Genomic DNA, 26,277 nt, shown 5'->3' on the forward strand with positions numbered 1-26,277 from the left:
GGTTGATAAGCATAGAGACTTCCTGTCTTCCCCATACAGCCTACAGTTAGTCATGCAAGTAGCCTTACAGAGCTGATGGGTAAGAAGGAGCAGTTTTTAATAGTCATCACTCCCTTGGGTACAACTACACTTCCAACACCTGCAATGTCTAGCGAACACCTCTGCCAACTAAAACACCTCTCTTCAGAAGAATAACTAATACTTTAGAATAACGATTAGAATAACTAATACTTCTTTGGAAAGTTGAGGATTAGGTTCACGTGTCCTAGATTAAAGCACCTGAAGGATCAAAGCCATCTTCAGCAGTTTTGAGGCTGTTGGAAGAGATGGAAGGGAAGAGTATGGAGTGGGTTGCTTTCATTTTAGGTCCTTTGTCAAGGCAACAGGAGGGCAATTGCAGGTTGGGGTACTGAAAAATAAATAGCAAAGCAGGTACAATCACTGACAAAAGCTCTTACAAACCAGGTGCTCGGGCTGGAGGCTCAAAGCTATCAAATACTTTGTCAGATTCAGCAAGCTGGTAAATAAAGAAAAGGTTCTTCCACATAAATCTTTGGAGCTGATCCTCACAAAGAGTGCTTTCAGCCCGAGCTCCTACTTCAATACACGACGGTTGTGGGAGAGAACAGTGAGTCTTATTTACGCATCCAGCAGCAGTTTATGACGGGCACCATCTCATCTCAAGGGTCTGACATATGTATGCATCGCTGTCCAATTTGCAAATTCTTGCATCTAAAATTTTAATAAGCTCTTCATTTGATTTCTTAATGTTTTTCACAGAAAGTGAACGTTTTTCCTGGCAGAGCAGGGACTGTAAGCTCTTTTATCTGCACCCCATAAAGGGCTGGGATGTCTCTTTGAGTTTGGCCAATAATTTGAAAGTAATCCAGATTTTGTTTTTCCTGCAGGTTTAAATGAAAAGTGAATGTTTTAAGTGGAGGAGTAAGAGGTACATTGAATTTGGAAATATGACCACAGCAGCAGCAGAGCTCTGGAAAAATTCAAGGAGTTATTAAAATCTTTAAAACGCAATTGTTTAGAAATTAGGCGCTTAGTTTAAAAATGACGTTTTGGCAAAGCCGGGTGACTTACCCTTCCCATCATATATTACATTAAACCTCTGCTGTATGGCCAGTCTTAGATGGCCAACACCCAGGAGTGTCCCATGGTTGGCTCAAAACACACCAAATGACCACACAACAGTATTTCTACCCATTGCTCATCAGCACTTGAGGACAACTTGGTGCTTGATTCTAAATTACTGGAAACAAAGGTGAATTTCTGCCCATTAAATTGTTTGGTAGTAGGTCTGAGTCCTTGGAAAGGGAGGCCACTGAAGCAGATGAGCTTTCTGTCCCATGATAGAGCAAGCATCCTGAGCTGAGCAGCTCTGAGTTTCTTAAGGCTGAGCTGCTTCTCTCACGCTGGAGGAACAGAAGAACATCTGGTCCTAGCTACTGTTTTTCAACTGGATCATCTTGTGCCTCACTAAAATGAATGAGAAACACATGCAGGCTATATTTTCAAAAAGTTGTATTTCATTGATGCAACTAAAGTAGTGATTTTCACATGCAATTAGATACACAGATGTAGACAAGCAACAATTTACACACACACTACATTTCCAACGAGGCCCTACGTACATTCCCATATGCTTTACACATGCAAAATAAGCACATGGTGAGGAGGCATGGGAAAGTATTTACATGTGCAATTGTATCTTCCCACAGCAATGCCTGGGAATTAGAAAGCACTAACTTAGACAATATTTTGGATGTAAAATCTGATGACACTTTCAATTCTGTTCTGCAGGCCCCACTATAAATAACAATAATTATTAATTATGATCTGCCTACAACAGCACTTCAGCAGGCACTTTGCAGATAGGCCAGAGACTAGGAGCTCAAATCACCCTTGTGTTATTGTATTTTCTAGAAGTGTTTTGGAACAGACATCAGTGTCCAAAGCCCATTAGAAGCATGCTGTATGCAGACATCTCCGAAAGATTGATGAAGAGTGAAAAAATGAGGAGCAATGCCGTACACCAAGACCAAAACATTCAGGAGATACAGGTCAAGACTGTAAAAACTGAGATTTTTTTAATTTGTCTTTTCTAACGGTAACACATCTTGAGTCCTTTCTGAAAAACTATGTAAATGTGTTCTTTTTGAAAAAGCTACAAAACAAAGTACCACTTTCCCAAAAGCTATTTCCTAGGCAGCAGGCTGAGTCTCTGGGAGAAGCCAGGCAGCCCAAGAGCTGGCATAGCAGCACATCTCGCCTACAGGGCCTTTCTGATCCTCTTCAGCCTCCCTGTGTCTTAGTTCTCCAGGTGGTAGGATGGGTCTATTAGCACCTTATTACTCAAGGTATATGAAAATAAAGGCAGGGTGTGGTGGGATAAAGATGCGCTAATGGAAGTCAGTGAGAGAAAAACTGCAGTTCTAACAAAATACTTTTTGTCTGTTTATTCTTTAATCCCAACAACAGGCTCTTTAAAGAGCAAATTGGTCTGTGATGTGGTCTAGGACAGACCTGTAAGAACCACTGAAAGATACCCAAACGCTACTGCCATTGAAGTATTTTGTCTTTTATAGAGCAGAGAGCACGCTGCTCCAGCTCTTGAATGCCTACTACCATGGACCCAGCATAGTGAGCTTGCTCAATCTACCAGAAGTCTTCAGTTTAAGAGAGGGAGGTTTGTGTCTCACTGTGGTGACTGTTTGATGCCTTGACCCATGTAGTGATGTGGTCTTTAAAACATGCTGCTCATCTAGGAGGCACAAACATGCATGCACCAGCCACGCAGGGAGAGAGCAGTGAGGCCTCTGGAGAGTAAGACTGAGGCCAGTGGCAGGAGCTAAAGGTCGTCTTCTTGAAGCTGGGCCATGGAGATGGCATGGGATGGCCCTGGAGAGGGCCCTGGGACAGCAAAAAGCCATGGAGAGGTGAGGGACAAGTGAGGGCAGGATGCTGGGGCAGAGGGTGGGAGACAGGGGCTGGGGTGCAGGGTCACGAGTCGCAGCCGCCGAATTTCCAGCAGCTGGCTGCTGAGGGGCACGGGCCTTGCACCAGCAGCTACCTGCTCGAACCCTGGCTGAGAGCTTGCAGCAGACTTCCACTCCTTTTTCAAAACAGACCGTATATGTGACCCCTTCAGTCCTTGTTTCTATTAACAGGCTAAACAAGTTCTAAGTGCCAACATACTGAAGAAGTGGAAAAGTTAGTTTATAGAAGGGAAAAACGGGGAAGGAAAAGAAAAACAAAACCCAAGTTATTTCCACAATGTTTGCATTCCCATGTCTTAACCACAGTATTCCCAGTACGCGGATTTTTATGGTGCATCTGAAAACCAACCACAATGCAAAAGAAACTTCAAAGTGTTTAAGGAAAGGAAAGCTGAGAGGAAGAAGCGTGGAGGGAAGTCAGACAGCAAGGAGCAGAGCACGGGAGCAGTGCCGGGGTTTGCTGCCTGCCTCCCAGCCAGCACCCCACTGGGCAGGGGACCCAGCAAAGCAGCGTGCATTAAGGACAGGGAGGTCCTTATGATTCTTAATTTCAGATTTTGAGTTCCCTTGTGGCAGGTTGAAATAGCAGGGCATGACCAAAATACATGTAGGTGTAACTTCACAACCGGCCCTCTGGTGAAAACAGCACAGGCCCTGGTGCTGTGGGTGTAAGAGGGGTGGGAGGTGGCGGAGGGTGATGCCCACCTTTGCTCTACCTGCTGGCTATGCTGCAGATGGAGAGGAGTGGGCAGGGGCACCTTTGGGCTTACCTGGGCTATACAGGCATGGAAACGTGGAATGCTGATAGTGTGATGGACTATGTTTAATAGCCTGAAGGGATCGGCGCATTTATTTGCCATAAACCAGTATAGCTATGAACCACAAAGGCTGCAACAGCACCTACATGCTCGTCACCCACATGAGATAATTTGTTATCAATAGCATATGTCCATTGAGCGGCCTGGTGTATTTGCAGTTAATAAATTGCTTTATGGTCATGGGCTGCATGTCCAGTGACTATGGGAATTAGGTTTAAACATCACCCTACCTGCTAGGTTATGATCTGTGCTGTTACACGTGAGACCTGAAGGCTCATTTCAGCTGGTGGGAAGGTCTGCACTGCCTGTGTGCGTTGAACTGCGCGGGGGCTGCAGAGTGCAGCAGGGCACCCTGGCAGAAGCCTGCCTGGGCGAGAGGCAAGGAGTTGTGAGAGTTGCCTCTGCAGTGATTTCTTCTCGGAATAATACCAACACCTTCTTGTAAGTACCTGCTATCCAACATTCAAAGAGTCTGACACCAAGAAAATGGATTGGGTTTAGGAAATGTGATACTAATTAGCAGATACCTGCAAAAGACCTCTAGTCAGTTTGGCTCCTCGACAAGTGGAGCCTAAATCCAGATGAGTGCTCACAGCACTAGTAAACCGGGCTGATCTGTGCAGGAGTTACTCGGCTAACTGAAAGGTAGCCAAGTGCAGTCAAGTATATTCTAAGCAACTCTTATTTGTATTCAGGATTCAAGACTTTCTGGGAAAATTTCCCAAATTAAATGGAAAACTAATTCCTTTAAGCCACTTAGGCATGACTGACATGACAAATGGTGAAGAGGCTACCTGGAGCTGTCACTGCCCGGCCTCCCAGCTCAGCATGTTCAGCTCTGCAGCACCTCTTTGTAAATGACTGGGGTTACTGTGCTTTTTTAAAACCTTTGCTTAATCCACAGACCAGAGCAAGACTCTCAGCTGACTGGAAACAGCATAATTTTATCAAAACCAGTCAAGAGGTAGCAGGGTGCATCATTGGAGAATCTGGGCCACTGTGTTCTTGTGATTTTTTCTGTGGCTTATTTTATTGCATTACACAGTTTTTCACTTAAGGATTGTAATGCCTTTCCCTCGTGGTTTTGGATCTAGCAGCATGCATTGCTGCAGAGAGCACGTCATCACTGTGAGCACTCTGTACCGTAGTCTCACACAGGATCAATATGATTTTTATTACATTACTGTCAACTTGGCTTCAGTAAAGGTTACAGATCTGCTGTCTGGGACATTGTATGTCTTCAGTGTAGGAGACAGTCTTTGCCGTAAAGGTAGTCAAAATTATTTGAATTTGAATATAGTGCATTGAATTAGTGTAAGCAGGCTCTCTGAAGAGCATCCCGAACCACCCAGCTCTGAATTTTCCTGGCGTAACCAGGAGGAGTTTCACATCTCCATCCTTTCCACCAGCATCACTGTGTCCCAGTTAGCACTGACACTGCATCACATCTTTGTAGGATGTCTGGATGTCTGAAACCCAGAAAGAGGACTCGGAGTGTATTTTGGGATGCACAGTGAGACCAGGAGCCTGGGTTAGATATTTCCAGGGTAAATAATTGCAGCATGCATGCGTTTGGCTGTGCAGTGCGTGCACCGCAAGGCTAGTGCAGCTGGGATGTTACAGACTCAAGGTCGATGTGCTAGACAGATTTGCAGTTTGCACTCCAGTTTCCATCTCAGGCACGTGGGCCTAACGGCACACATGCTCCGGGAGCGTGTACCCCTCATCCATCTGGGATTCCCTGTTCAGAAATACAGCAGCTCTGAATTTCCATTTTGAGGCTCATGATGCTGCGGTGCATCGTGGCTCTGAGGCTTCCCCGCTTCCTACCATCACTCCTGCTTGCGGGGCAGCATTTGAGGATAGTCAATGTGATCACCAATACTCGTATATTCCTGTAGTCCATTTTCCACCACAGCATCCTCTCCAGGCACGTGATAACAGCTGTAGTCGCTGAGCTCACAGAAAGCTGGCCCAAGCAATGCCGCAGGCAGATGCTGTAGCCTACTTCCCTGCAGTGGTCCCGTCCCGGTGCGGAGCTCCTTTGCTTGCTGAGATTTTTGTCAACACCTTAGCATTATTAAAATGTTGTTTTTAAAGTCAATTTCCTTTTCTTTTCTTTGTAGTTTATAGAGTGTTGCTGAAGAACTTCTCCCAGGCTAAAATGAGGATCAGTTCCAGGTTTCCAATCATATCAACAGTAGGATCATGATTTATTTCTAAGGTGCCTATGTAATTACCCATACCCCACACACACCTCCCGTTCACACTGAGTTTCCCTGTAGCTAATGAGTCTTCCCAGAGAGGAGGAGGACTGGCTGGTTCACTGAGCCCCGTGCAAATGAATGAGCTTCTAAAACAAATCCAGTCTCTTTGAAGACTGTGTGTCCCAAAAGCCGTCAGCCCTCATTGTAAATATAAATGGCTCAGTTGTCTTAAACTGATTTTTTTTTGCCAAGTTTTGCCAACAGCATCATGTTGGTGTTCTTTTTTTTTCCACTATTGTTGTTTTGGTCAAAGCGTTGATGGATTTATTTTACCTTTATAGCTTCTGTCATCTATACCAGCATGTTTCCTATACAAGGCAGTGGAGCCAAACTTACAGCCCCAAAAGATAATACAAAATATTTGGATATCCGGATCCAACCCACGCTGGAAATGTGTGGAGTGGTGAGTATGTTTTGAAATTATGAAATGCTGCCTTAGCTACCAAGCTTAAGTTAAGTTTCTTTGCTGCACACCGATGGAAAGAGCCCTGTCAAGCAAAAAGCATGTTCGGATATCTCTGTGGGATTACAGTTTTGCACAACTGGGCTGTACATTACAGACAAGTGAAGCAAAACAGTACTTCTCTGGGGACCTCGAAAAGTTCGAAGGGACCACTCGGTAGCCTCGTAGAGTAGCCAGCTTGACAGCAGCCCTGTTGGTGTGAGGTAGCTCAGCTCTGGGTTTGAGGGTGAATCTCACCACAGGACCACGGCAGCTGCTGAGCAGGGTGCAGGCTGCGGACAGACCACGTGCAGAGCAGCTTGGGGCTGCTGGTGTCCAGGCAGTCTTTGAACTCTGTCTGAAGCGAGCTGTGCATTGGCCCCCAGCATAAATTAGAGCAGCACAGAGACTGTTATAAATTACAGGATGGCTCTAGCCCCAGAGGCAGGCACACATCTGGCCACGCTCCCATCGGGGGAGCAGTGCTGGAGGTATTTGCTTGGCTCTGTCTCGCAGTCGGACTTCCCTTCACTGGGGTGATCGTCTCGGGTCTGGTTATACCAGGGTTAGGGTTCTTGAGCTATGAGAGCTGGGAAGTCATTTCTGTCTTTTCTGGACATCATAATCATGATAGAAAGTGTTCTTAGCTTGCATGCCTGGCTTCTTGCCTGCGTTGAGCTTACTGACCAGTTTGTCCTAAGAGGGATCACCCTTGTGTCCCCAGTTTGTCCTAAGAGGGATCACCCTTGTGTCCCCATCACCAGCAGCTGTCTTCTGGATTCCTTAAAAAAGGAGCTGCCCCAACAGTGGCTTCTTTTCCTCCTAGTGTGAGGATCAAACCCAGGGAAATCATATTCAGTTCCAATCCAAGTAATGTGCAGTCTGAGTTCAGACACCTTCTGCTGACGTTGTAGAACCTTTGCGCTGGGCCACGCTTAGCAAAGAGGCTGGAAGGAGGGCAGATCACCCAGAACAGCAGCCTTTTGCATCCTCCTGCCCTCCCTGTGCAGTTGTGAGAACAGAGCAAGCCCTTTATGGGGCTTTATAGTTAGCCCAACTAACTGGTGGATTTTCGCATTGCTATGAAACACTTAATTCACTCTGCAGGTAATTTGGCTACTCCTGAGGATGAAAACCCTTTTAAGTATGCTTCCCCATGCACAGTTCATGTGGGGAAGGAAGAGCAAAGGACAGTGCTTCGCAGCCTGGGTGCTCACCTTCACTGGTGAGCAATGAAACCCCTGGCCAGAGCACTGGCAGTGCACAGCTCTGTTTCCCCTATGAATTAAGCAGTAATGAGCCTTTACACTGGCTTTCTGCTCAGGAGCAAAGTTCACCCTGTCATTTCAGTGCCTCCCAATATCCCAAAATTCTTCAACTGGCCAAGAAATGATGTGGAAAAAATGGGTAGAATTGTCTTTGCTCTATGTTCACATATATTACTATAATTTTAAGTTATTTAAGCTAATGTATCTCCTTTTATAAGTGTAATACTTAACATCAGAGATTACTTTGGATGGTTAAGTGTTTGAGGTCTGGATAAAATGCCCTTACTGATGGAATCTGGTCAATCTGAGAGCTAGGCTCAATCCCTGTCCCAGACGCCTTAGAGATGCTGCTGTAAATGCCTCCTGTGCTAAAAAAAAAAAAAAAGGGAACATGTTTCCAAGAAAAGGAAACATGTTCAGTTTCTACCTTCTCAGCTTCATCAGCTAGGAAATGGGGTTTTTCACACAAAGACCAAGTCACTGACTTCTGGACTACACTCAGCAGTGGATTTTGGAAGACAGAATATATTAATTTTAACAACAGAAGTTTTATAGATGTGCTTAAGTATTTGCAAGTTCACTAAAAATATTATACAATGGTTTTCAGAAACAGCATATACTGAATGAACAGTAATAATGATAAAGTATTAGCAGTGACAGATTATTCTGAAATTTTCAGAGTTTTGGGGAGAATTTTTTTAAAAATTGGGCTTTCCTGATGAGGGCATGCTTTTATTCCACCACTGCACTGGGTTCCTGATGGGAAATGGAAGTTGGGAACTGGATGGGTCCATTTGTCTCCGGAACACAAAATGTTTTGGTAGTACAACATCTCCCAGTTCTCCTGACCATCTCCCAGTTATTTTTCCTGGAATTAAGGCTTATAGATAAAAAAGAGACATGTTGAGGAAATCAGACAGTTTTCACAAAAGACCGATGAAGTCAATTACGGAATATTTTCAGCTCATAACTGCAGACATCTGTGTGAGATAAATACCATCAGTATGCATGCATGTAGTACATGTGGCCCTATAGGATACCCTCGGTGTCAGAGGACAGTGCTAGCAGTTGCTTGGCCATTCTTGTGTTATTTTTACAATCTCTTCCATTTGTTTCGTTACAGTTCTGGGGCTAGATTTAACTGCCAGCAAGTCTTGTACAATTCAGCTGACTTCAGCAGAGCTGCCTGGGAAAGCAAACTTGGGCTGTTTGTATTTGTTGTGTGGTGCTGTGGAGTCCCCCAGATGAAAGGTGCTACAGAGGTATGAAAAAATGTGCTTTCTTTTAAAGTGCTAGGGTGTGTGGGGTGGGTTGGAGGACTGTGCATGGCTATGTCAACCTGGGGAGTACAAAGTGGCTTCCCATATGGTCAGTTTTTAGGATTTCTCCTGTTTCAAATCTGCATAAATGGCCCACTCAAGGAGGCCCAACTATTAAAAACAGCTGACAACAAAAAAGGGGGAGGTGAACGCCAAGCAAGCAGCAAGTAAACTATGTAACTGAGCTGACAGATGGCAAATTAATGTTGTCAAATAGAAAGAAGTACATAAAGCTAAGGAGCACTATGACCAGATTGCTTTCTTGCACATGAAGTCTTTAATCATATGGATATCCTTGCTATTTTTACTCTAATGAGATTGGGAAAGAAAAATAAGACTGAGGCATCAAATTAAAGATGAATTTGCTCTGAATCCTCAAGAAATTGAAGACCTTGCAGAAACAAGAAGAATTATTTGCCAGGCAAAATTAGTGTCACAGATGAACTTGTTTGTGCTTCTGAATTTTGACATGTTTATTTTATTGGTGATATTGCTATAGTGAAGGAGCATAATAGCCAGTGTAGGTAAGCAGTCAAAAGAAGTCTAGTGAAAACTGATGTTTGTGGAACTTTTTGCCCTCAAGCAAAGGAAGAGGAAAAAAGAAGGAAAAACAAAACAGAAAAAACATGTCCGTTGTATGAAACATCTTGATGACATGCCAGTGAGCCAAGTACAATAACATATAATAAGAGATGCATTTGGCCCATTGTGAGTTTTATTGTAAGAATATGAGTTTACTTTGTTGCATGGATTTCTTTAATGGTAAGCATGAGGATGGCTTTTAATCAGGAGGTTAACATGGGCTCTGACAACTATTAAGGTATTCACACCTCTGATTAAAGGGAGAATCGGCCTGTATCTGAGCAAGGAGCTCAGTAAACAAATACATCAATCATGGGAAAATATCCCCCAGTATGTGTGTGGTCAGAGCAAGCCAGCCAAGGCACTTAAAAGGAAGCAATTTTCCTCAGTGCTTGGAGGTAGGTAATATAAAATAATCCATAATTAAGTTTAATCGTGGCTTATCAGACCTTTCTAGGACTGTGAGCATTGTGGTTAATGTTTAACATCTTACATTTGCTATAAGCTTTCTCTGATGCCATTTCATTGATACTACGAGCCCGTTTTATTTGGAAGTGACAAATGTGACAACTGTGCCTGGAGGCCGGATTCGTAGCCGATCATAATCAGGATTGCCACAGCGAGCTCTAAGACAATGCGGACTGGGTCCTCTGCTAATAAACAAGTGGGTCTGCCCTGCTGAAGTCAGTGGAGCCAACAGAGCAATCCAAGTTATGCGTAAGAGCCTGGCCCAGAAATTATGCTTCTGCTGTGTAATGGCCAGAGCCGAGTCTGTAAGTCTTTCTGTTGACTTAAGCGACGAGCTGCTTCAAGCCCTTTCTGTCTAAGGGCAGGAGTGAGTCTGCTGGCAGAGGAGGGGTGTGTGGTGCCTGCCACCTGTAGAGAAGTGCTTGCCCTGCTCTTCTTGCCCATCAAGCCAGGAGCAGCCTCCCGGGGGCCAGCCCTGAGTGGAACAAGCTCCTCAGCTCGAGAGGTGCTAGAGCACGGGGTGAACAGGGCCGTGGTGGCCAGGCTGCTTGCTGGTTTGTCTTTCTTGCACCAAAGATGTCTGGTGAGCCCCGGCCTACCTACCATGGAGCGCAGAGCATGCGTCTGGCTTTACAAAGTGGTTTTAAATTAGCAAAGTGTAAAGACATCTCATTGCTCCGCGCATCCCATCGCTGTATTTTCTCAGAGCTTCATAGAAAGGGGACAATGCATGACCTACGTAGGCAAGTTGTCCTTTCATGAAACCAGCGCTGGATAAACAAGGAATCAGGAAGGGAAAGTGATGCTCAGCCTGTGTGGTTTTGAGTTGGCCCATGCCAGACCCAGGAGGTGATGCCAGGAGCAGGGCTGGGCTCCGGCCCCATGCCGCAACCTGGCGAGAGGAGGAGGCAGCCCTGGTGTGAGAAGGGAGACCTGGTGCCACGTCCAGCAACAGTGCAGCAGCTTTGCACACTTCATCAAGCACGTTCTCAAAGATTTTTTTTCAATGGGGTACAAATTATCATATTTTCAGATATTAGCAGATACATTTTGCTGTGCATGGCCAACCAGCAGCAACAAATCACAAAACAAACCTTACCTATTCACCCATTTGGACAGGATATTTTTAGCAGAAAGAGTAAAGGATTGGAGGCAGATTTGGGATGCTCCGGCAAGCCATTCTAAGCTGATGACTACAATCAAGTGCTACCAATGCTGGGAGAGTTGTTTTACTTCACTTTTGCACCAGTGAGGTATAACATCTCAAGCAATAACATTAGCTTTTAATAAACCAATTCCTTCAGGAGTGATGTATGGAAATGCCAGTATTCAGGATTAGCATATCCATATAGAGAAACATCCAGTCCAGTAAGCCCTGCCAAAGGGCTAAATACTAAAACCTCAATCCGACCCTAACCAGGGTCATCAGAGAGGCCTGTGACCCTGGGGACTCCTTAAGAATGCTCCCCAAAATATCAGACTTCTCCCATACCATTTAAAGAGACAGTTTTAAGACCAGGGTTAGGCGTGCTTTTCAGAACTGCTGTTGTACATTAAGTATGAAACCTTTGCTTCAGAGTAACTCTGTAGATCCTTTTTGTAGTGTCTCAGCATTTAGCTAAAGCTGAACCAAGTTTTGCCTGCAGAGATTTTTTTTTTTTCCTTCAGAAAGGAATCCAGTTTGGATCTAAGTGGGAACTCTTCATTAATCAAAACATTTCACTTTAATACTGTCAAGTAAATGCTTTTATGTACTGAGATGACATTTAGATAATTTAATTTATAATCTTTAAGAGTGAAAAACACCATCCTGAAAAAAAATATATAGTTCACTAAAATAAAAAAATACCCAGTATTAACTTCGATGAGAAAATTGGAGAAAATATGCTGGGGAGGGGAAACAATTTGAAACAATTTCTTTGTTGAACTGAAAAATGGGTTACTCCCAGCTCCCCTGTTCAGCTAGCTGGGAGAATATCTGTTGACTGTTTTTCAAAGCTGCGCTCACGGCTTTATGTTTCAATGCTCTTTCCCAGTTTTTCATCCAGGCCATCATATTTTCCAGGTCCCTTTGAATTCAGACACATCTGGACTTAGGCAAGCCTCCTTCATTTATTTTCGCTCTGCACTTGCTGAGCCATGCCAGCACTTTCTGTGAGCGTGTGCATGATTTGCAGGGTCTGAGGCTGCAAGTGCTGAGCACCTTCCGCAGCCCCCGGGATCCGTGACTCCCCACAGCGCTGGGGGATCTGCGCCTGATCCTGCAGCACTGGGTTTCCATGAAAAATTTCCACCCTAAGACTGGGAATCGATGCAAGCATTTGGAAAGGGGGGAACAGAGCCAGACCCACGGTATGGGCAGGCTCCCCTCTTAGGGGCTGAGCTAATCCAAGCGGTTTGTTTTAAGCAAGTCCTGTTGCAGCTGGCTTGTTTTAGGCACGTGCTTAGGTAGTTTTGTGAATCAAGGCTTTGGGTTTCTCAGGACAAGGACTACTCTCCCCACTCTGGGAGAGCCTGCCAGGGTCGAACACAGTGGGAAAATGTTTCTTGGTCAGGCGTCAAAGGCTGAGCACGATCCTAATAACAAGAAGCAATTTGCAAGCAGCAGAAGTCCATCTGCTGTCCCCAGAGGTGCAGTACAAAGGTCTAGAGGTAATTACCTGTGTCCCAGATGACAAAACCTGGAGAAGGGCCTGGGAGGTCTCAGCCATCCCCTGCTTGCCCCTGGCCAGAGGGACCTGTGCCCACCTGGCACCTCCCTGCTAGCCCACTGTGGCTTTGCCCAGTGCTCCAGGGAGCAAATATGATCTTCCAGAGCTGCAAATATAAAAGCAGTTAATAGATAAAGTGTTTGCTATTTCTTTGGCAAAGAGAACAGCTACAAAGGAAACACCTACAATAGTTTTGTTTTGTTTTGTTTTGTTTTTTAAGGTGGCTGGATGGGAACTGAAGGTCTGTCGCAAAGACGCTTCTTTGGCTTTGATTTGACACTAGATTCTGGTCGGTCCAATGGAATTTCAATGCTATAGCCAAATATAACATCAAATAATGAAAAACTTCAATGGTAAACATTAACACAAACAGGCATCAAGTATATTAAACATCTTTTAGAATGCAACAGGCCAAATCTGCAAATTGGGAACAGGTCCCTGAGCTGGCACACTATAAAAGCAGGCTTCAGTTTGCCATCTCCAGGACCTGTGGATGGAGTACAGTGTATATCTGGGTTAGACTACATTACGTGTTTAAATTAAGCTCTGTGTAGCATTGATTCAGCTATTTATCTTGGCTACAAGGAGTTGGTTTTCAACCATGGGTGCCTTAATGGGATGCCACTTGTCCAAATCTGCATTACGGGGTCTAAGTGCTTGTTTTTTAAGTCTGGCTACCGAGGTCAGCGGCTCAACCCAAGCCTTGCAAAGCCAATATCAAAAATGGGGCCGATTTTTTTTCAAAGGCAGGGACCTGCAGTGTGTGTTTCTCCACCTGAAGGAGTCTTTGAGTCTTTCAAAAGTGCAAAATACCCTGCAGCTTCCAGGTGACGCAGCCTGGTGGTGTGGGTGCAAGGGGCTGGCGGCACCTTCCCTTCCCCGTGGCGTACTGCCTGCACGGTGCCCGCTGCCCTGGTTGCGGTCATCTGGGGTGGTCACCCTCACCTCGAGGGCCAGAAACTGGCCAGGTCCCCAGTGTCTGAAACCAGCTGCACCAAAGCAAACCCCCAGACTAGCACATCTCAAGCTCTGCCCTGCTGAAATGGACTCGTTCTTTTCCCTTTGATTGCGAAGGCTTGGAGCGGTGGCTACCACACATGAAGGTCACAGAGCTTAGTGCTAAATGGCATCAGACAGGGTTTGGCTGTGCTGTTTTGCAGGACACTGCATGGGTCATGCTTTACCGTGTGGTTTGCTAACCAGGAGTCTGATGTTGGAGGAGAGCAGTGGATCGAGGAGTGGTGCTTCTGCTCTTCCCAGACGTGCCCACAGGTAAGCAATAAACAACACAACAAATATAAGGAGGCCCACCAGTTAGTCTCTGCCATCAAAATGATTTCTTAGCTGCAGACCTGATTCACATGTGAACCCTCCATAGCATGCAAAGACACATACGTGTCGCCTGAGCATTGTATCCTGTAGGCAACTGGGCTGCAGCCCAAGTGCCAGCTTCCAGCGGGGTTATTTTCCCTACTTTGATTTATAATTGCTGATCACATGGGAGGATGGAGAGGAAAGGCCTGAGTTTTTTTGTTCCTTGTTTAATAATTTAATTTGTATTCTGATCTTCAAATCCCAATAGCACCATGTGAAGTAGAGAAACTCTGCAGGGGAGGGGGGAGGAGGAATAAAGGAGGGAGCCAGGGCTTTCTATTTCCATATGGTGAGCCTCTCCTCCTCGTGATCACAGCTTGTCATCTGTCTTCTTTTAAACTTCAGATCCTGTGTAAAAATCTTCCCAGCAAAGAATGGGCAATAAATGTGACACAAAGACAGTCCAAGTGAAGAGATTACATGGGTAGTTATGAAGCAGAGTTTTATTAGAGTGTTTCTTTACATACAGGCATGGACACAAGCATTCACAGCCCAGGAATGGTGCATTGCCATAGGGCAGGGGCCAGGCATGGCTGTTACTGACATTCTGGGGAGATCTGCCTGTATATCCCCTTGCATTTACTTGGCAAATGGAATAGTGTGTGCCTTTCTTGTAGTTCAAATTGTGTTTGGATTTAAAGGTCAGATTAAACCATGCTGATTTGCCTGGTCTTGGAGCTGGTGGCCAGCACAGCCCGTGGAGCTGCTGCACTGCCAGCGCGAGCGTGCAGTGCTTGGTGGTAACATCCCACCAGCACAAGGGAAGAAACTGGCCTAGCTTAGGTCTGAGACTTTCTGTAAAGTGATAGTGCTGTTGTCCTGTCTTGCAGGCACACAAGAACAGAATCACCTTGCACCTGCTTTTTGTGTTGCCTGAGTTTTGCTCACATACAATATGTTTGAGCATTAATTCTATAAAGTTGCTTTGAATTAACTGTGATTTTTTTAAAAAGTAGTGGTCTGTAATCTTAGTGCAATGTCAGCACTTCTGCATCTTGTTTTCATGCATACCCTACAGTTAGTGTGCAGCACAGTGCGGGTGCAGATGTGGGTGGGCAGGGCTTGAGGACAGCCCTCTCTGCAGCTCGTTTGTCGTGAAAGCTCAGGACATAGTCAGGATGATTTCTTCCAGAAGTCCTCATGTTCCTCCTCTTGCTGAAAAGGGTCTGCTCTTTCAGAGAATGATGGCTCTCTCCAGTCTAGGGCCATCACCTCTTTCTCTCCATCCCATAGCCATGCTGTGGAGAAGACGTGGAAGACAGAACTGAGAAGTGCAGTGGACGCACAGAGGTGGTGCAGCTGCAGTGCCCAGCACGCCGCTCAGCCCGGATTCGGCCGATGGTGCATCAGTCCCCCCAGGTCCATCCAGGTGATGTGCTGTGGGTACAAAAGCTATTTATTTTCTGAAGCTTCTGTTAGAAGCTGGAGCAGGGCTGCTGCATGGGGCCCTCCCAGGGGTTAGCAGGTGCCTCCATTCCCTTTCCCTTCTCATTTGCGTGCTCTCAAACAACAACATCAGGTCACCCCTGTGCAAAACCTGCTGCGTGCAGACACAGGTCTCTGCCCTCCCAGCGAGGACATGAGACTGCAGAAACCACTGCAGGAAGCCCGGTGGCTGGACGAGCCACGATGGGCCACATTGCCTTGGGCTGTGCCAGAGTTTCCCGATGTTACCGCTCTGTTCGGATGAAACATTATACAGAAAGATACAGGCAAAGCATTATGCTCACAGCCTTTGCCAACAAGTTATGTTTTAATGTAATTTAACTGTAATCTCAGAGTGTTTTTGTTAGCTATAATTAGTAAAATATGTCTGTTTTCTGTGTCCCTTGAAGACGTCTGAACTCCTGCCAGTTCCCTATAGTTTTCCTGACATGCAGTGTAACAAGCAGACCACCAAAATGTATTTACCAATAACTGTTTATTTACATTCCATGAAATCTAATAACATTTGCTGCCTTCATTCGGGATAAATGCTGGCCAAAGTGTAAAGCATAAAAAAATAAACATTGACTTAATTTCTAACTCAGTCCACAGAATATTTTATTTTTGCTCAATTTGCCCCGCCTGTTAGCATTTTGGCATTTTGCTGTTTGGAAGTTGAAAAAAAAAAGTTGAAAAAGTTCTGTAATGTATCTTCCTGTTCAGTCCAAAACCTTGCAGGGATTTCCTGGACATTTTATTTTTCATTTCTAAAGTCTGCACGACGTTGGTATTTCATTTCTTTGTTTTCAGCTCTCGCAAGCATTGGAAACCATATTGCAGAGAAAATGTCCAGGGCACTGAGCAGTGACGGTGGTTGGTGCTGCACTGGTGCCAGTGTAAAGCACTTCTCACTATCCAAGAGTCATTGGCTTTGCTGGTGTAAAAATAATCAGAATTAGGTCTGTATCTTGTTACTAACCAAGCCTGCTCTTGTTCAAGAAAGTGTAAGTGAGGGCAGGATTGTCATCTCGGATCTTCAGCAGGTTCCTCTCCTCCCGTTTCTGGTTTTGTTTATACCAGCACATGCTTTCTCCGAGCCCAGCACATTCAGATGGCGTGGGGAGGAGAGGTCACAGACAGCAGCTGTGGGAGGGATTCGCAGCTGGCAAAATCTGATGCAACCCTGTTCATGTCAGCGATGCACGGCCCTCACCCAGCCAAGGAGGGGCTGGTGTTTCTGCGTGGCTCTGTCACGCCGATGTGCTCACCCGGGAGAGTGTGAGTGCTCATGATGAACAAGTGCTCATCTCCGAAAGCACCACGGGACCATGACGAGATGGGTTTTAAAGGGAACCGGAGTTCACGAGTTGCCTGAGCTGATCTGAGTGATGTGCAGCAGACAGAGAAGCTGAATGCAACCACGTCCCCTCCTAGGGCAGGGAAAACCAGCAAAGCCTGGACGGCTGCAGCTGCAGCATGCTTGAAGACCTCATTCATTTGGCGGCGGTTCCTGCTCCTCCACTGCTGTGACAGCACCCAGAGCCTGCTATTGCTGGGCTGCAGCCTCTCGCTTGCCTCGAGCTGTGCAGGTGGATGGAGCACAGAGATGGGATGGCCCTAACACGTCTGCAACCATCACTGGGCTTTGGTCCTGCCCAAATGACCATCCTTTGCAAATTCCCCAGCATTCTCCCTGGAATGTGGTCTGGGGTGCCCGTCACACCGTCAGGTCTGATGTCCCAGCACCAGGGTGCTCAGAGGCTCATGCCCTGTCATCTGGGTTCATCACGCTGACTGCAGGAGAGGATGAGGGGTTGCAAATCCCCTGTCCCACATTGTGCTCAAGCCACAGCTGAGGAGAAGCCAAATCCTCTGCTGGGAGAAGAAGAAGAGATGAACTCAGGAAATCAGGTTTGAGAAATCTCAGCAGTGATTTGGACAGGCAGTGCTGTGCCTCAGCTCTTCATGGGGAGATAGTCCCTCTTCCAGGGGCACATATACTGTCACTGCTGTGTGTGCACCTAGAGGAGCCCGCGGCCCCACGTGGCACCATGGTACTGCTGCAGCTTTGGAGAATTCGTTTTTAAAGCTGCTTCTCAAGAAGCAACCTCCACATCCCTTTGTATCTTATTTAATTGGTATTTTGTTACGGCAAAGCCCACTTGCATTTTTCTAGATGCTTTCAGTTAAGGAGCTCCGTGCACTACAAGCTAACAAGTTAAGCCTCAGAACAACAGGGTTGTCAGGGAAATGCTGAGCAGCCCCATCCTGTGATGGAGACTGTAGGAGACCTTCTCAGCTCCAAGCTTCCAAACTGCCTTGGGCTCTCTCGTTTCTGTACTCACTTAAATTGAGGGTAAAACTTTCCCTGACTTCAGATGGGAGCAAAATTTGAAAGATCTGGAAGGACTTCTTGGAAAAATCCCAGGCTCAAAGATAATACAAGTGAAATTCAAAAGCCAGCCCAAGCAAAGGCAGAGGTTGGTGTGGGCTGAGGAGCCCATCCTGTTAGCATCTCCCTCTGAACACAGTAGTGGTAACATGTTGCTTTTTTCTCCTGACACATTGTCCATCTACCCAGGCTTCTGACAGAGCTCAAGTATAGATCCTTTGGGATAACAAAAATGAGAAAAAAAAAAGTTAATTATTGGTTGCCCATTTTTGCCTTCTTTTTGCATTTCTGGGTTCCTGTCATTTTCTTCATTCAGTTTTCCTGCATGTAAGACTTGCGTTGTAGCTGGTTAGATGGTTGTGGAGTGGAGGAAGGGGAGGGTTCATGATGCACTAAAACAATCAGAAGGTTTCTGTCCCGCCGGCTGCACTCAGTAGGCACCATATGCTGCAGCATTTCTTCATTGTTCTGGTAGGATGCTTGGAAATTGAGCTGTAAATAACCCAGCGAACTGTTTACCGCTAAAAGCATGTTTCCAAAAGCTTTCGAGAAGGAGCATAGAAGACATGACATGATTTGGGGGAGACGCAAACAAGCCCCGCATTGGGAGGCTTGGCTCTGGCCGTGGTGGGAACTCCTTGGTGCACGCGCATCGCGCCTGTCCCGCACCCATTACCCAGATCCGGATCAGAGGTGGCTCAGCACTTGCTCAGCCGTCACCGAAGCCCACGCTGGCACCAGTTTCTTGCATGTGACCCAGCCACCAGCCAATCCCCAGGGCCGGTTTCGAATGTTAAACGCTGCTGTAAAGCAGCCCAGACAAGCTAGAGGCCAAGAATGTTTTCCGGAGATAATTATAAATACTGGAAAGCGAGGAAAAAAAAAAAGAGAGAGAAAATGAGAAAATTGGGATGTGCTGACAGAAAGCAAAACCAGAACAAAGTGTTTTCACCCCCTGTTTACAAACAAGCAGTCTCGCAGCGGTTACTGGGCTTAGCAAAGACACAGCTTTGGAATGGGAGAGGAAATCACCTTAGGACTTTTGGACCGCACTAAAATTTTTGGAGACAAAGGCTGAAAATAACAAACAAGCCCAGCAAATGACAAAATTCCTCAGCAGAAGGAACATTTCCTCCAACATGGGGAGCTACGGATGGGACTGAGTGCAGTCCCTAAGCTGCTAGTCATCAGATGCTTTGTTACAAATTGTGGTTCTTCCTAATTGAGGCTGGACGTTTTTCAATTTGCTCTCCATAAAAGCAGCAGAAACCAGTGGTGACAATCTGGGCCCACTGATGGTGGTGGGAGTGTCACCATAAATGTCAAACAGGCTCGAGCTTGCACCCACGGTTTGACTTTTGGCATTTTAGGGCCATGGAGCGTGGTGGGAGGCTGGGTGCTGAGTCCATTTCTTTCGTAATTTGGGGTTGGGGCTAGTTGAAGAAATGCGCTCTCCTCGTGAGACACCTGCTAGTACGGGCTGCTGCTGCTCAGCTTTCTGCTAGCCATTTACGTGTAAATACTGCCCACGTTTCCAGGCATTTCCTGAGTCTGGTGTATGGAAGTATTTTGGTGCATAGAAAAACGTTAAGCCAACTGTCTTTTTTTTTGCAACATGGCAAAAGCAAAGTAGCCCACGAACATTGAGCTGTTCTAATGTATCAAGGTTCGTTGGGATTGGGATAGGCTCTTGGCCTCGTTCCACTCGGGACCGAGATTCTCGGAGGAGGCACGTGGAGGGGCCGGGAGGTCGCGGGGCTGGGGCTGCTGCTGCCCCCGGCCGAGCCCCGGCGAGGTCTCCTCGGGAAGCATTCGGCAGAGGAGGTGGAAAAAGTAGGTCAGGCTCTGCTCACAAACGCACCACTTACATGCCGCCAATTCTAATGAAATTAGGGAATGAATCAGTGTTAGAACCTGGGCAAAGGAGATCAAAACTTGGTTGAACTCTCATAGGGAAAGAGAGTCCAGCTGTAGCTGCTGCCTAGTCGGTGTCTGAAAAAAGCTGTAGAAATGAAGTAAAATAGACCTATGTGTTCTTAGAGGGAAAAAACAGCGAAAGCAAGAGGAAAAAAACAACCACCTTCATGCAGCATTCAGGGCAGGCACAGCCCTGGAGCCTCTCCTTTTTGGTACCCCCACCACTGTACATCTTGTGTACTTCTTTCTCCCTCTTTCCAACAGCCCAGCTATTTTACGGTGACTTATTTCACAATCAAAAGCTGCTTTGCAAAAAAAATATATACACAAAATAAGACCCAAAAAGCCGCCTGACTCATCCAAGCAGGACCCAGTCAGTTTGGATACAGAGTGGGCTTAGGGAGTAGCTGCGGATGAGCATTTCTGGGATGTCGTTTCAGCCCTGACCAAAGTCACTTTTTTTTTTTTTTTTTTAAAGTACCCCGACAATTAGTGGTAAAAGGTCACTAGTAAAAATGAGTTTTGTGGTTTTGCAACTTTGCATTAAAAAAACCACCACGCTTCTGGCACCGCGTCTCCCGGTTGGCAGCCTTTCCGCAGAGTGAATTGAATAAGCATGCAGGCTGAAAAGCCCGTTCACATTGGTCCCTCTAGGTCAGGGTTGCGTTATGTTAGCGGGGTGTTGGGGAGTTTGTGTTGCACCTGCCTGAATACAGCTGGTGGGAGAATTAGAGCAAGCAGAGGTTTAATTTTCCCTTCGTCCCAGCCTCTCACACTCCGTCAGCCCTGGAATGCATCATTTGCAATTAAAATCTAATGAAATCAAATTGTGAGATCATTTCAAAGTTACTGACCTTAGCGTTTAACAGGTTGTGAATGTTTTTACAAAGGCTGAGGTGGTAGAAATATTTTATTCCATATTTTTTATCCTTCAGAGACCTCAGAGTAATAAACAATTAAGCTGAATCCAAGCTAACTGTGGATAGCACAAATTGGCTTTTATGGGGTGTCCAACGCAGCTTTTTTCTGTGCGCTCCTTAGGAACTGGGACCCAGGCTTGAGGCATTATCAGAGGTGATGAAAGCAACTAAAAATTACAGTTCCACTTCCTGTTTTGCAATGAGAAATGATACCAAATACAGCCTGGAAAGGATCCACAACTGTCATTGGAAGTTTTTGAGATCTTGCATCTCCAGAACATCCCAACTGACTTTATTGCAGGTAAGCATGTGGGGGGGCAGGTGCCTTGTTAGCACTGCTTGGCCCTGTCCAAAGCTTCCTTGAGCTGCGTGGAAGCAGGAACAAGTTGTTGTGTCAGGTGTTGAACTTTCAGGCCTGGTTTCTCTTGGATTTTGTCTTTCTTTTGGTGTCTCCCCACCTTCCTGTCTATCACACAACCCAGCTGCCTTCCTCTGTGGGAGAACCTCAAGTGTAATTGCATCAAGGAGGTTTCTCAGTGGGATATTTTTACCAAAAAATGACCATGCCAATAACCAACCCAGTCCATCTTTGGACTGGTTCCGGTCTAGACATGAAATTATGTTTTCTAAAATGTTGTTACAGAAAAGTAATCCATTTTCTCTTCTTCCCAATGGGCAGGATGACTTTGGCAACATTTTGGTGGAACTCCAGGCATGCTTGAAAGCAACAGCAACAGTGTTTTTTTCTTCAGTGAACTAGAATTTCATTTCTGCACTTTCAAAAGAAGACTGTGATGGGATCCATAGCAAGAGAATTAAGAAATGTAGGGAAAATCTTAACCACTGCCAGGTCTGGATTTCCAAGGACACAGCTGGTCTTTCTCACCGTCTCATGTGGTGGCCTGAGGTGCCTGAATTGAGCTCCGCAGAAAAGAAAGGTTAGTGTGGAGACTGCTGCGAAAGCCAGGCGTGCCCCTAATTTAGTGGTGTATTTAATTAATCATACATTTCATTTGATAGGAGCTGTCTCATGGCCTCTACAGGGCCTGGGCACGCCTCAGTGAGCGATGTCACTGCAGGTGCAATTAGAAGCTTCGTTAGAGCTGCTCATTAACTACGACCAGTTGTCCATCCACCTGCAGGCGTCCTCATCCACCTGCAGGTGGCTGAGCCCTGGCCCTGCCACCACTGCTGGGCTCTCGGGACAGGTGGGTGCCAGGGGAGCACAAGAGGCAGACCTGCCCCAAACAGCACGGAGCACTGGGTGGCACCTACATAATGCAGCTAACAACCCTTCAGCGAGTAACAGGGGACGGGGAAGCTTCGGGCTAGAAAACGTTGGGGCACTGCAATTTGATTTGTTCATTTACCGCTACGTAAAGCATGAGGCGTTGGTTGCCCTTGAGCATCAGGTGACTGCGGTGACACAGTTGATCCCTTTTCCTGCAAATGTGACTTTGCTGAGTCCAAATTCCTGCATCCCTCCACAGGAGTGCATAGCACTCCTCAAACCCCACTAAACTGAGTGTGATTGCACCAAATGAAGCCCCAAATGCTGCTTTTCAGGTGCATGGCTGCTGCACTGTGAGTGCACTGAAAAGCTGGTGCAGCGGGGGCACCAGCTGCAGGCACAGCACTTCCCATGTTACCCAGTGGTGAAGTCTTTAAGTGAACAAGAGCTCTTGGTCCCATCTCCTGGCTGGATGAGCACTGCGGTCGGGTCGTCAAAGTGCACCAAAACCTTGAGGGCATGGCAGGTGCCCGGGCTTACCTGGCATGGCAGTGCCAGCCGGGCAGCGGGAGGTGGCAGGGACATGTCCCGGTTTGCCTTCAAACCCTGGGCTGAAATGCCTGAGAGAGCCCAAAGTCTGCGGTTTGTAGAATTTATTTACATGTTTATAAAACAGAATGGTACGAAGGGGATAAAGCGCTGTGTTCCTCCTGCAAGCTCAAACAAAGCACAACAGAGGCCCAGCAGCAGCACACACTGCCCCCGGCCGCAGCCACCCTGGGGCCCGGCTCCAGTGCCGGGCCTGGTGAATGGGCCAGGCTGGGAACAGCCTTGGGGCCCCTCATGTTCCTCGGTCCCAATTCACGCTCTTGGCGCTGTCTGCAGGTGACAGCAAGGGGAAGACGGGGTGGGTTGCAGGGGTCATGGCAATCCCTGAGGTCCCTGAGGGGGAGCGGAGTTTGACTGGAAGACACAACTAGGGGAAAAGCTGATGAGGTGAAGTTCAGTGATCAGCACACAAAATGTGAAAAAAACGATTAGTTTTGTGTTCTGGATGTCGTTCCCCAGGAACAAACAGCAGCCTCCCATCGCCCCGTGAATACACCAGTGGCTTGGGAAGAGAGGGAGGTCACTGAAGGAGTGGAGCTTGCCCTTGTGGCCGCAGTGGCCATGAGCCCGGAGGGTGGTGGTGGCCGGGCCCAGTGGCCACTCTGCGGGGTGAGGGCCGGCAACCTGTGGACCAGGCCGTCCTTCACTGCTCCCAGCCTCGCTCGCTTTCAAGATGCACACCGCTCTTCTTTCATCTCTTGGATTCAAATCCACCATAATAAATAAAATTCTTCCTGTCTGAAAGATACATTAATTTTGGTGGTCTCAAAAGTAATGAAAATAAATACTGGGCTTGGCATGCAGAGCCCCGACTGGAGCGAGGAGCAGAATGTGTGTACTTGGAGTTGTTTTTACAAGAACATAAGCTGTGGAAAAAGCTTGGCTTTTAGCTCATGGTCTCTGTGTGTCTGAGGAGAAACAGGGAGATTTGAGAAGTTCAGTCAAACATGTGGCGACGTCTTCTAATAGGAGTTTTTGTGCGGAAGCAGCACCCGTCCCCACAGGCCTTGCCCCTTGGGGGTGGCAGCGCTGGCCTGTGATGTTTTGGGACTGTTACACCACATCAGGAGGGGGGAGCTGCGACAGAACCAGCGTTAGCTCAGTAAGGGGAACCTCATTTGCTGTCCCTGCCCTTGTGGCGGCTGAGCTGCTGGCGCTGGGATGTTGTGGTGGCCTCAGTGAGTGGGAACCCAGACCCACAGGGACCCCCGGAGGAGCTGAGCTGCCCCTCACTGAATGTCACTGTTAATTTTTTGTACAAAGGTCATTTGTATCGGGCAGCTAACAATGTTGTGCTAACCGGAGCTGGCCCCAGCAGCGTCTCCCCGCCCCAGCAGTGGGAAAATGGAGGCTGACACCGAATGCCGTGAGACTCATTCCTGGCTGGCCGGCACTTGCCTCCGTCCTGGTTCTCCAAGCACGTGGCTGTGCTGCACCGTGTGCCGGGAGGAGGAGGAGCAGCCAGGTCCCTGCTTGGCCGCTGCCACCACAGCAGTGGAGACACAGCCGGCCCTGGTGAGAGGCACCATGAGCACGGTGGTGCCAGTTCTTCCACAGGCTGTAGGTTTGGTTGCCCCCATCACCAAAAAAAATGGGCCCGTAACACAGACAGGCTTCGCTGCTGTTGGGCGTGAAAGCCGTGTGTTTCTGGAAGGGTGCTTGTTGTTTGAGAACAGGTGAATTGTTTGGTGTTGCTCACGTGTATATGCTATGGCAGATTCAGAATTCGGACAGAAACCATTGGAACACCTGTGGTACTAATGATTGTTTTTTCGTTTGTCCAAGAAAGATGGGTGCCTCGGGGTATGTTTGTCTTACCCTGAAAACTCAGTCAGACTTCTCCAGTGGACCAGGCAAGTCACAGGAGCGCATTGATGGGACTGCCTGGTAGTACAGTGAACAATGAAGTACAAATCTGAGTTTTAATAAGCTTTGTAGAAAATATCTGACATCTAAATATCATAGAGTGAGAAAGACATTGCAGTCTTGAATTAATGAGTAGCATCACGAAGCCAGCTATAAGACAGGTGCAGATATGAATACAAAACAGCACGTGTGTCTTACAGAGAACCAAATATCCTATAAAATTCTACAGCATAAAGATGTTAATGCAAAGCATAGCTTATTTACAGATTAAATTAATAGTCTCAGGAATACATCCAGAACTTCTTTTCTCTGCAGGCAACCAGAATCATATCCCAGGGGAGATTCCTGATGAGTGGCACCTTACAAATAAAAATAATGTCTAGGATCGGTGCTGGGCTATGTGAAGGTGAAGGTCCTGCTGGCAGCGAGCTCCACACAGCCGAGCTCTGCTCAAGACCTGCTGTGTTGCACTCGCCGAAGGTCAAAGAGCAGCCCGGCCAGAAATAGATGGGCTCTGTGCGCGGGGTTCGTTCTTGGAGCCCACTCATTTCCCTCCTCTGGAAAAAACAGTGGAGACCATGGTACACTGGAAACAACAGTGCTTCATTCAACCTTCCTGGCAATCCTTTCAGCTGTATTTCAATGACTTGTTATTTTGATAAACAGCATACATGCCAAGACCTTTCAAGGTGAAGAAGCGCACACTCAGCATTTCCCAGAAGCTGCAGCATCACATTTGGATGCACAGCTCATGTGATTTCATCTTCAGGAGCTGCTTAGTTTCATTATAGTGTTGCTTTGTGCTGGATGTGTTTTGAGAAGTTGGCTACTGTGGTGGACCCAGCCCATGACAGGGTTGAGAAGGGGTCAGTTTAGATACGAAACATCCAGAAAAACCAGCTTCATGGCTGGGAGCTTGCTGTGTCAGCTCCTCTTGGCGAGGAGAAGTCTTAATCAGGCTATAAGTGATGCAAAAAAGCTGAAAAAAAATTTAATAAAAGCTACAGCATTAACAAATACTGAACTGACGACCTTTGATATATGAAGCAAATGCTTCATCCACTAGCCTCTACAAGGTTTCATTACCAGCCATGGGAATTTACAGGTGTTAAATTAGCTGCAAGATAGCTCTCATATTGTTGCCTGACCGTAATAGAACATACTGAAAAAGTTAATAAAGAACTGAACGCAGGGGCTGCAGAGTTCAGACACAGCCTACTCGCCAGTTCATTCTGAGGTCTTCATCCAGCTAAATTCCAGTACAAGCCATAATTTTTTGTGTGATTCTGTTTATTCCTTCTTAATCCTGAAGGACAGCACCCACTGGAGGAGTACGTATTGCCAAAGAGATGGAAACCAAGAGAGAAGTGGCACAGAAGTGATCTCGCACTGCTCTACTCACACATAAGTTTGACATCCTACCTTGGATTCCTCTTTCACCATTTTTACTACAATCAACAGATAGGAACAAGCCTTTTATATAGCAAAACTGGAGCCCCTTTTCTGAAACTGTTTGCATTAAATAGCTGGAGAATTGTAAAAACTGAAAATTCACCCAGACTTTCCAGGTAGACTGCAGCAATCAAAAACCAACTAATTACCTACGTCCATAAATTTTACAATTATATTTTGAAATCACACACAAAATATTCCTTGTTAT

At 46.6% G+C, this 26,277-nt stretch overlaps 1 protein-coding gene across 2 annotated transcripts in view; it reads left to right on the forward strand.

The window, feature by feature from the left end:
* Positions 1–24,447, forward strand: part of LOC310881383 (uncharacterized protein) — a 289,311-nt gene extending 264,864 nt beyond the window's left edge. The window contains exons 1-8 of one of the 2 annotated variants that reach the window (XM_083798696.1): positions 2,099–2,948; positions 5,953–6,026; positions 6,375–6,496; positions 14,044–14,155; positions 15,491–15,626; positions 21,033–21,212; positions 21,591–21,849; positions 22,478–24,447. In XM_083798696.1, coding sequence (XP_083654822.1) covers positions 2,900–2,948; positions 5,953–6,026; positions 6,375–6,496; positions 14,044–14,155; positions 15,491–15,626; positions 21,033–21,052 — 513 coding nt within the window. In that variant the 5' untranslated portion in view covers positions 2,099–2,899 and the 3' untranslated portion in view covers positions 21,053–21,212; positions 21,591–21,849; positions 22,478–24,447. Of the gene's footprint in view, positions 2,949–5,952; positions 6,027–6,374; positions 6,497–13,107; positions 13,237–14,043; positions 14,156–15,490; positions 15,627–21,032; positions 21,213–21,590; positions 21,850–22,477 lie in introns of those variants that run through there. The other variant, XR_014572332.1, reaches the window with a different exon arrangement.
* Positions 24,448–26,277: the final 1,830 nt, after the last annotated feature.

Source organism: Anser anser, assembly GCF_964211835.1.
Source record: "Anser anser genome assembly, chromosome: 14".
Lineage (NCBI taxonomy): Eukaryota > Metazoa > Chordata > Aves > Anseriformes > Anatidae > Anser > Anser anser.